This window comes from Thermobia domestica, chromosome 16, assembly GCF_964235325.1.
Source record: "Thermobia domestica chromosome 16, izTheDome1.hap1.1, whole genome shotgun sequence".
NCBI lineage: Eukaryota > Metazoa > Arthropoda > Insecta > Zygentoma > Lepismatidae > Thermobia > Thermobia domestica.
Genome location: NC_137469.1, coordinates 144,806,521 through 144,817,469, shown reverse-complemented (window position 1 = coordinate 144,817,469; position 10,949 = coordinate 144,806,521). Strand labels below are relative to the sequence as shown.

General features: G+C 37.5%; 1 protein-coding gene across 1 annotated transcript in view; it reads left to right on the top strand.

The window, feature by feature from the left end:
* Positions 1-5,425: 5,425 nt before the first annotated feature.
* LOC145672646 (ATP-binding cassette sub-family A member 17-like) overlaps positions 5,426-10,949 on the top strand; it is a 267,984-nt gene continuing 262,460 nt past the window's right edge. The window contains exons 1-2 of the mRNA XM_081741809.1: positions 5,426-5,561; positions 8,649-8,898. Coding sequence (XP_081597935.1) covers positions 5,426-5,561; positions 8,649-8,898 — 386 coding nt within the window. The remainder of the gene's footprint in view (positions 5,562-8,648; positions 8,899-10,949) is intronic.

The following is a 10,949-nucleotide window of genomic DNA, read 5'->3' as shown; positions in this document are numbered from 1 at the left end:
CCGTGACAGAAGTAGGATGCTTCACGATTTGTTGGAGACATTCCACCTTGAATTCCTCTCCAGGTCGACGTCGCACATATTGTGAATATTTATCAGACACGAAGACGCATGATTCATCACTGAAACACACTTCTCCAATCATCAGCAGTCCAATGTTCTGGTCCCCGTGCCCATTAAAGGCGCTTCTTTGCCACGATTGGAGTAATTGTTACTTCTTTCTTGGCCTGTGTGCTTTTATTTCCTCAGTTCAAAGAATCTTTTGAACACTTTAGGAAAAATGTCTGCACCATACTCAGCCATTTTTATGCTTAAGTCTCTTAAAGTTGTGTTTCTGTTTCCAGAAACAATCGTTTTAGTTTTCTGATACTTCTTAGCGATAGCTTTGGTTTTCGCCCACAGTTCCCAACCCTATTTTGCTGGTACATTTGCTCCTTGGTCATTGCAACATAGATTCTACAGAGATTTTTACCCTACCCCAACTCTACTAGCATCGCTGCGTATATCTTCCTTCCGCAAGAAGTTCTTGATAACTTTCACTTTACGCGGAGAAAGGTCTCTGGCATTTCCCATTGTGCCACGATTACAGGACTTCACAGATTAAAAGATCAATACACAAAATACGTCACGATCACTTCAAACAGGCCCATTCGAACTGGTGAACGCTTTGAATGTCGTAACTGCTTACGACTGCAACCACAACACTTCAGATTGTAATTTGTTGATAGAAATCACAATATCTGTATACAACTGAAACACCACTTTCAGAACCCTCCTTCCACTAATGCCATCTGCTGCTCAACGATGATACCACCATTTCAACTGTACAGTAAACAAACGAAAAAGCGTATATTAGTGGTTCAACCATTAAATTACATGCTCTAGAACTCCGAAATTAGGACTGCCACATCAACTTTGTATTTTTCGAGCTTGAGTCCAATAACTTCAACTGTAGGATCTATATAGTTATTTCTAAATGGATAGTGATGGTACTGAATATGCTATACTCAAGAATCACGTACGAATGGATCGATAGGTCAACTAACAGTCCAATATTGTTTTATCACATAACTTCACATGATGTTTCAAGTTGAAGAGTCCAGAAGGAGGGAAAGCATCAAACCGCGCTGCATACAGGCCTAAGTAGAGAGTGGTACTACTTTATTCAGATTAACCACATACACATGGTGAAACAAAAATTTGTCAGAATATTTTGGAAGTAGATTCCTGACATCAAAATAAGAAAAAAGTTCATATGGACCTGTGGTCGGAAGTACATAATTTCGTAGTTATAGAGCGCCGAAAACGTAAAATAATGAACTTTAAAGGTCCATAGTTCCATTATTATAGAACCGATCGTAGTCGGGTCAAAACATCACTGAAGAACTGGTATGTGAACTATTCAAATAATCATCTTTCAGAATCTCCGGTATTTGCACAACAGAGAGACTGTTTGGGAGTACTTGATCACGCTCCAACTACCTCTCGAAAAATTGGTGTGCAGGTACTTCAGCATTCTCAAATATGGACATTTGGATAGTTCACATATTAGTTCCTCTGCATTGTCTGGACCCGATTGCGATAGGTCGCATAAAAGTGGCGCTGTGATCTTTCAAAGTTCACTTCGGCACTCTATAACTCCGAAATTATCCATTTTTGACCACAAGTCCACATGAACTTGTTTTCTTATTTCGATGTGAAGAATCTATTTCTAAAATATTGTCACACATTTTTTGAAGCACTCTGTAGTGAATCTAACTTTGCATCTTTGCATTTGTCAAGTTTTTGTCTCGATTTAGTATCTTTTTTGTATTACGTTTTTTAAGTATCTTTTTTGTTCTGAAAAATTTACATATCGGTACATTATGGAATTTGTAGACTTCTGAACTATTCTATACGTAACAGTCGGAATTCTTAAAAAACAGTTTCGTGCGTTCGTTCGTCGACAGGTGTCAGAACAAGAATGGTAGAGTTTATCGAGAACCGGTATTTTGTAATCGATTCAGTATGTCCAGAATAGGTTCCATTCCCTCTCCTCCTCGATTAAACCGAAAGTGGTTCAAATTAGTCATTTCTGGTTTCAACGTATTGCCAGACAAGGGAAGCAGTAACAGATAGCGAGAAGCTGGTTCTTGCGAATAATTCAGTGCCCCAAGGCCAGTGTTAGATAAGTTACTTCTAAAAATGTAACGCGTTACAAGTTACTTTACTTTCTCTTAAAATGTAACGCGTTAGTAACGCGTTACTTGCCTCAAAAAAGTAATTGTTACTTTATTTCGAAAGTAACGCGTTACTAATGCGTTACTTTTAGGTCCAAAACTTTGAATATGTGAAAAAACTCTTATTACTTCAGTTTTCCGTACTACTATTACTACCGCTATTATTATTATTATTATTATTATTATTATTATTATTATTATTATTATTATTATTATTATTATTATTATTATTATTATTATTATTATTATAACACTGTGTATAAACATGAAAGATAGGCGGTTTATATCTGAATACTAAAAAAGTAGTTGATTGTCAACCTCGGTAGTCGTGAAGTCTAGAAGTCAAGGATATGTTAACGAGTTTCTGAATTTGTATTGAGAGTCTAGGTTGAGTATTCGGGCTCGAGCCAAACATTGTTAAAAGTTATAGGGTACTAGCCAAATATCTTCAAAACTGTTCGGCCCTGGTTTAGAATTGTCAACGACTCGAGCAGCTCGGCTCACAGCTCATTCACTATCAAACCAAACCGAGAAGTGAGCCGAGCCAACAGCTTACCCAACCGAGTCAGCTAGAGCCTTTCGCTCAGTTAGTCGAACCCCAAGCAGATGGCTCATCCCAACCAAGCCAGCTCGAGCCGATGGTTCACCCCAAGCAAGTCGGCTTCAGCCATCGGCTCAGTTAAGCCGAGCCGAGCTAAGCTTGTTATAAAAATCTCTTGTAGTCTTGCTATCGAGACGCGACGAGATGCGAGCAGTGTCCCCTCTCGTGAGCAACACTAAAAGTATTCCATATTACTGCTTAGCTTACATTTCTCGTGGTTTTCACTTTCCAGTGTAATCAGGCCATGATTTCAAAACGAGTTAAAACGAGCGAGCCATTTATCAAACTCGACTGGACTCGAAACTCGACGCGAAAAACATGAAATCCGCTCGGAACTCGACTCGAAAATATTACTTTTGACTCGACTCGAAACTCGACTTGGATTCGAGTCGAGTTTTAGCTTGGCTCGTGCCCATCCCTATGCGTTAGAAAAATGGTTGCTTATTATTATTCTGCTAAACTAATTATTTAATAATAACAATGTTGCTATGTAAAATTAAAAAGACAGAATATAGAGAAACATTACACAACTGACAAAATGAGAACACATGAACTTGGGGGTGAATCAAAACTTGCCAAAAACTCTAAAATCGATACAAGCTTTTTAAAAATAGTTGTTCCAAACTCTATAATCAACGGGACTTTAGGATATGCAAACTGATCTAAAAGAACTCTTATATTACATACCATCAACATTACATCAATAAAGTAGGCCTACTCATCAGAACACAGTTTATTCATACTAACCCCTTACTGTATGTCGTTAATTATGGAACCCTAGTTGTTGATAAATATTTCTCGCCGGGGCACCACTTTACTTTTAAATTCTGTTCACCACCATCTTCAGCTTTTAAGAAAAAGCATTCTTTCAAATGTTCGAACGATAAAATATCTTCGTTCTCCATCTTTATAAATTCAACACCAATCAAAGTAAAATAGACTACAAGCAGGGGCGGATCCAGGACCGACTTCTGGGGAGGGGGCGGTGGGTTGCTATACTGCTACTTTTAAGGGCTCCAAACTTTGGTAGGGTTTTATTTATGTATATAAAATAAGAAAGTTTCGTCTTCTGGGGGGGGGGGGGGCTACAAGTACCATTGGACTCGTAGTTCAGTCACTGAATGTATTGATTTGGAGCTGTCAAAATCTAAGACAAAATCTTCCCGGTGGTTGCAATCAGTACACGTGATTTCCCTGAGGCTGTCCTCATGTTCCAAAAACAGCAAGTGGCACTATATTTTGTTATAGAAATAAACAAATCAAATTGTATCTATGAATGTATTTGCAAGCTTACCAACATAAAGTTCGTAAGGCGAAACGGGAAAATGCACATCGAGATTTCCCGTTCCGCCTTACATTAAGATGAAAAGTGATAACAGGTTTTATATGCAAATTTCATTGCTAGAGGTCATAAGGCGAAACGGGAAAATTCGAACAGTGCAGGAATTGTCGGTCACTGACATCGTCCATGCTCCATTGTTCCATTCTGAGAAATTCACTTACAGGAACGAAACATTTGTTTCCGAAAAAAATACATATATTGTAGTTACTCATCCGAAATATAACGCGAAAAAACTAACGCAAACTAGGTACGTTACTTAAAAATTTGTAACGCGTTACCGTTACAGTTACTTTGGAAAAAATGTAACGCGTTACTAGGAAACGTTACTTGCGTTACGTTACTTCCCAACACTGCCCAAGGCAATGTACCACGACTATCCGCTATACTCTATCAAAACCAGAAGTGGTTCAAATTTACTATTGCTTTTGGTTTCAATACTGATTTCCATAGAGCAAACATAGTAAGAGATATCGAAATGCAGTTCTTTGTAATTGATTCAGCGTCTCAAGAATAGATTCCATCTCCTTTGTTAACAACCTTTCCAAATCAGAAGTGATTAGAAAATTAACCATTTCCGGTTTCCTCATTTATCACCATAGAACAAAAATTGTAATGGAGAGCGACAAACGGTTTCCTGCAGTCGATTCAGGATATCACAACCCGCAACACTCTCTCGAACCGGAAGTAGTTGCAATTTACTACTATATCCGGTTTCAATACTAATTTTTATAGAACAAAAGCGGTAAGAGATATCGAAATGTCGATTTTCACAATCTATTCAGATTTCCAAAAATAGGTTCCATCTCCTCCTTTAAGCCTGTATTCAAACCGGAAGTAATTCAAATTAGCGTCTTCTGGTTTCAACTTTCATTGACATAGAACAAAAACAGTAAGGGGATAGTGAGCAATGGCTTTCTGATATGGATTCAGCGTCTGAGGAAGAGGTTCTATCTTTGATCTTATTAATATATTGCAAAAAATAGCTGTAGATGTACTTTTTCAAGTTTGAGTATTGAATTCGTATAGTTTAAAAGCCTACCGTAGTATAACACTATGAAACAAAAGTCATTTGTTTCATTAAATATTCTAGTATAATGTGTTGTGCCTTTTTGTAATCTAGTTGTTCATAGAACTACGATTATAATAAGTTTATTATTATTATTATTATTATTATTATTATTATTATTATTATTATTATTATTATTATTATTATTATTATTATTATTATTATTATTGGTGTTAATTAATGTACTATATTTTCAGGATATGCGTAATGACCGTGTAATCCTTATCACAACATCATCAGCAGAAGAAGCGGATATTTTGGGTGACAGACTTGCAATTATGATACATGGACAAATATGTAGCTATGGGACACCATTCTTTATTAGAAATTTTTATTGTTAGTATATTATTAGCTAAAAGTATGTAAGTCGTTTGAAGTACTGTTGGTAACCATAAACACTCATAAAGTATACCCGTCCAAAGTAAATTGTGTATACCAGCAGTTTCTAAACCTGTTTATTTTTTGTATTTCCTGTTAAACCTTTTCTACAAATTGTACTCTAATTTGGATAAACACTTCTATTTAACAATGACTCCTGTAAGAGAAGTCTTTAAGAATTGTGAAAACATTTGGTACAGTTGTCACATACACTCGGGGGATGAGGGGAGACATGTCCCCTCCAATCTTTGAACTTTGGAGACTCCCCCCAATCCGATTTGAAATGTACTTTTCGGGGAAGAATTGTGATGATTTGTGTCAGATTACCACAAAGGAAAGTGAGATGAAATTGATGGCCCCCTCATAATAATCCTTAAATCTGCCTGTCTCCCAATGTTGAAGACAACTCTGAACCCCTGATCCTCCACACACAGACACATCGCTTAAAAAAATATGGGACTGGTCTTACTCGTCCTCCCAACGTTGTAGACATATTTGTGAAGCTTGTCACATAGAGTTATGTGCGATTATATGTGGGAATGGTCCCGAATGGAGTAAATACAGGTTGTAATCTTTTTCTAATCATTTGTTTAGATGTACCCAACTTCCCCTTTCGCCTTTAAGTTTTTAACCTAATTCGAATAGATCAAAATTTTAATTATCAAATTGATGAATTATTAATCTAATTGTTTTTAAAACTGATAAATGTCATTCAAATACCTTCTGAACCAAAAATGCTATAATCGAATAATGTTTACTCCGAAGAAAATAGAAAATACCAAATAAAAAGAGAAGACAAAATTTAGTGTTTTATGGAATTAGTGAAAATGCATGGGAAAATTTGAAAGAAAGTGAACAGTAAATTTCCAGGGTGATTGGGACAAACTGAGAGTTGAAATAAATGATCTTGTAGAATCCATAGTTTGCGGGAAAATACCGAAACCAGAAACCATCTTCCTACCTGTAAATTTTCAAGTGACGAGAAAATAGAGTTTATGTTACAATATAAGTATAAACTGAAAGATTTGATTTATCCTCAACTGCACCCTAAGCTATGAATCATGGTTACAAGCATCATTACCAGTCCGAAATGTAGGTCTCGGAATCCGTAGAGCTACAGATGTTGTTAAGCCGTCATTTCGTGCTTCTTTTTATGGCTCAAGTCAATTAATTGGAACTATGCTACAGAGAGAAGTCGAATTGGACACCGATCCGGAGGTGCATCGACAATTGGTCTAATTTAGTGGGGTTTTCTCCTCCGGCTAACGAGAAAAGAAATCTTCAATCAGCCTGGGACGAACCCATAGCAAATTATCATCTTTCCTCATTAACACAATCAACTCATAAGATCGAAGACAAGGCAATATTCCTCGCTGTTTCGTTCCCTGAAAACGGTGCATGGCTTCAAGCTCTACCGCCATCTTCTGTTGGTTTACATCTCAGCAACGAAAGTTTTCTCATAGCTACAGCTCTGCGGTTAGGAGCAGATATTTGCGAATCACACCGTTACCGTGCTTGTAATGCTCTCGTCGATAAGAGAGGCTTGCATGGCTTACCATGCAAGAGCAGTGCACGTAGAGACTCACAGTACTCAAGTGTGAACGATATCATTTTGAGGACTCTCACATCTGCAGGTGTCCCATCAGTACGAGAACCAAACGGATGCAGTCGTTCAGACGGAAAAAGACCAGATGGAATGATTTTATTGCCCTGGAAAAAAAGGGAAAGCTCTAGTTTGGGACTTCATCTGCACAGATACTTATGCTCCCTCCAATCATCCACATTTATCTCATCATAACTGTCATCGTCATTGAAAGATACATTTTCATTTTCACGTTTACTATCCCAATTTGATTCTAATGTATATCTTTCTTTTAACATAATTTCTTGTTCTTTTAGCATTTCTTGTTATTTTGCCACAATTTCGTCTTATCTTGATAGTATATGATTTTCTATTATTTCTGTTAAGAGCTTATGATCATTGTGATCATTGATCGTATGTGTAAATTATAAATATACCATATTGTTAAATATGAAGGGTTTGAACATTTTTATTGAGCAGATAGTTCCTACAAAATAAGACAGGAACGCAGGAAACTACTGTTTTACTTAAATGATGCTAGAAGAGCGGGGTTCCATGCATATCTGAGGTTCAAATATTTACACATAGACGGGAAAAGAAAGTATATTCTATGGGAGTTAGAGAATGGGATACAACGAAGAAACCTTGGACGCGAAGACAATAGGGCACTTGTGTCACCATCTGAAAAGCCGGATATCATGGGTGTTTAAGATTCAACTGGCAGTCAGGCAGCCCAAAATATCACTAACTCGTCTCCCTCCCTTTCAAAACAATGGACTCAGAGTGCAAATTTAGTAAAACGGAAGGCAAACAACACCAAATGAGAAAAAATGCCTCGAGGGACTCTTAGATACAAATCTTTCAACAATGTCGATCTATTTCACCTTTCTTGTTACCACGTTGAAAGTAATATAATTAGCATAGAGCAAAATTAAAATAAATATAAAAAAATCACTATTTCCAAAATGTAAATAGCTAAGAAGCAAACAAACTGATTTAATTACAACTGTACTATACATATATAGTATTCTGAGAATAAACTGACTAACTTGGCATGCGTTCAGGATCTAAATAAAAGAAAAATGTTTGTCTGTCTTTGGTCGGAACCACCTAACTGGAAATGTAGGTTGTCATATTCAATTTTGGCACCTTACCATCAATTCCACCAATTATATTGAGTTGGCACCGTGTCTGTTACTGGAGATTTCGACCAGGTCGCACTTAAGCTTCTTTTCTTATTTTGAAAGTTTGAACACGTACGTGAAGTTTCTCGGTTTATCGCCTGAATACCCTATGTATGAAAGACGAAATTGTCGAAATGGAACTTGAAACTTAGTAGGATTCACGCGTTGACATTCATCGAACACCTTAAGTTTTTGATGCACTGCTCTATTAATAATGGTATTTACTACATCCCGTTTTTTTTTTTAGCTGTAAATCTTAAAAAAGTTTATTTGTTTTAGGTTCAGGGTATCATTTACAACTAAGGAAAGGCATCTCTTGTGATGTCGGGAAGGTTACAAAGATCGTCGAGCAGTTCGTTCCAAAAGCTGAACTTGAGAATGACGAAAACTTAATTTTGACTTATGACTTGCCATTGCATGACTCAACCAAATTTGCTGAACTCTTTAAACGTCTTGAAGATGATGCAGAAAATTTAGGAATAGCTGAATTCAACGTCTCCCTTTCTTCTATGCATGAAGTACTTCTAAAGTAAGTTTCTACCATCTTTGTAGTTCAATATATTGAGGAAAACATGTTGTAATAAAGTTACGGTACCTACAATTATATTTAACACTAAATCAGCTTTGTTTCTCATGTTAATCTTTCGACAATTGAATGTTTTCTTTTTGGTAAAACGACACATGTCAGAAAAAATAAGTTTTGAGAAAAAATAGAAAAGGCACACTACACAGTATAGTTTCTCCAAAATCCTCTATTTATTTACAATATACAGTGCGTCCCACAAGCTTTCGAACCCGAAAAAAGCGTGATAATTTCCGAACAAATGTACATAAGAAAATGAAATTCACAATGCACGTACCTTGTTTCATGCTAAACACGAGAAAGGTTGAACCGAAGCGCACACATGAAAACAAAGACGATAGGTGGCGCCAGGGAGAGTGCTGCTTGCCGTGGTGCGCGTGCGTTAGTGTGACTCGAGTCGCTGCATCGCGAGGATGGTTCTGTACACCGTGCAGGAACGCGTGTTCATTGTTAAAAATATTGGATATCGGGATCGTATCAGACCGTTGAAGGTGAATTTTGTCGTGAATTTGGATGCCGTAAAGGACCATCGAAATCATCAATACATCATTTGGTGAACAAGTTCGAAACAACAGGAACGTTGCTTACGAGACATGGAGGCGCGCGTCCACGGATGTCCGAGGAGACAGTACAGAATGTGCGGCAACGTCTTTTGCAGTTCCCTAAGAAGAGCCTGCGTCGATTATCACAAGAGGTAGGGATGTCAAAGTCAACTGTACAAAGAGCCGCCAAAAGAGCCAAGCTGTTTCCATATCGCGTTACAGTAGTTCAGGAGTTGTAGACTACAGATTGGGAAGAGTGTGTGATGTATTGGCGTTGGTTGCAAGCTTTGTTGCATGACAATCCAGGAATCCTAGACTATACTTGGTTCACAGATGAAGCTTGGTTCCATCTCTCTGGTTATGTGAACTCGCAGAATACTCGGGTGTGGGCGTCCGAAAATCCGCATATGTGCCATGAGATTCCACTTCATCCCTTGAAGGTGGGAGTTTGGTGTGCAATTTCCCGACAGCGTATCATTGGACCCATCTTCTTTGAAGATACAGTAAACACACAAGTTTACTTACCCATCTTCACTGAATTTGTGAATCAGCTGGACGATCGAGAACTGCGTCGCGGTTATTTCCAACAAGAGGGAGCAACATGCCATACTTCCAACGTGGCCATGGCAGAAATCGAGTCCTTTTTTTGGTGACAGGACAATCTCCAAGGGATTGTGGCCGCCAAGATCCCCGGATTTGAACCACCTGATTTTTTCTTATGGTGTTTTCTTAAAGGTTATGTCTACAGAAACAACCCACGATCACTGTAAGAGTTGCGAAACAACATTGAGAATGCGATTCATGAGATCACACCGGAGACTACATCAGACTTTTCACAATATGGAACGCCGTGTACAAACATGTCTTGACGTCCAGGGAGGACACTTTCAGCACCTGCTGTGACGGTTATGTATTCAGCATGAAACAAGGTACGTGTATTGTGAATTTCATTTTTCCATGTATACACCGTATTTGTTCGGAAATTATATCTTTTTTTCGGGTTCGAAAGCTAGTGGGACGCACTGTACCAAGTGTAGGCAACAGTTGACAGGTGCAGATATCTTACAAAATGTGTATCTAAGCGTAGCAAACACTATATTGTCGTAATTTCATGTCTGACAAAACTTGACATGTATCGTTTTACCAAAAAAAAAAAAAAAGAAAAAAAAAATAAAGATTCAATTGTAAATTATCCTGAAAATAGTACGATATGAACTAGTGCTAATAAGTAGGGACGTGAAGTTTTCGTTTCAACGATAACATCGAAAACTTGAAAAAGGCAAAGTAAAGTACTATATAGAGCTACCTAAATACGTATATGATAGGAAGGCCGTTTTTGGTATTTTTATATCGCAAGATAATGCAAATTTGGTATTTTTTTTTTTCAAAATAACATCGAAATGCAATACATAAAGCGATAGATTCGCGAAATCACCATGTTGGCCAGTAATACTA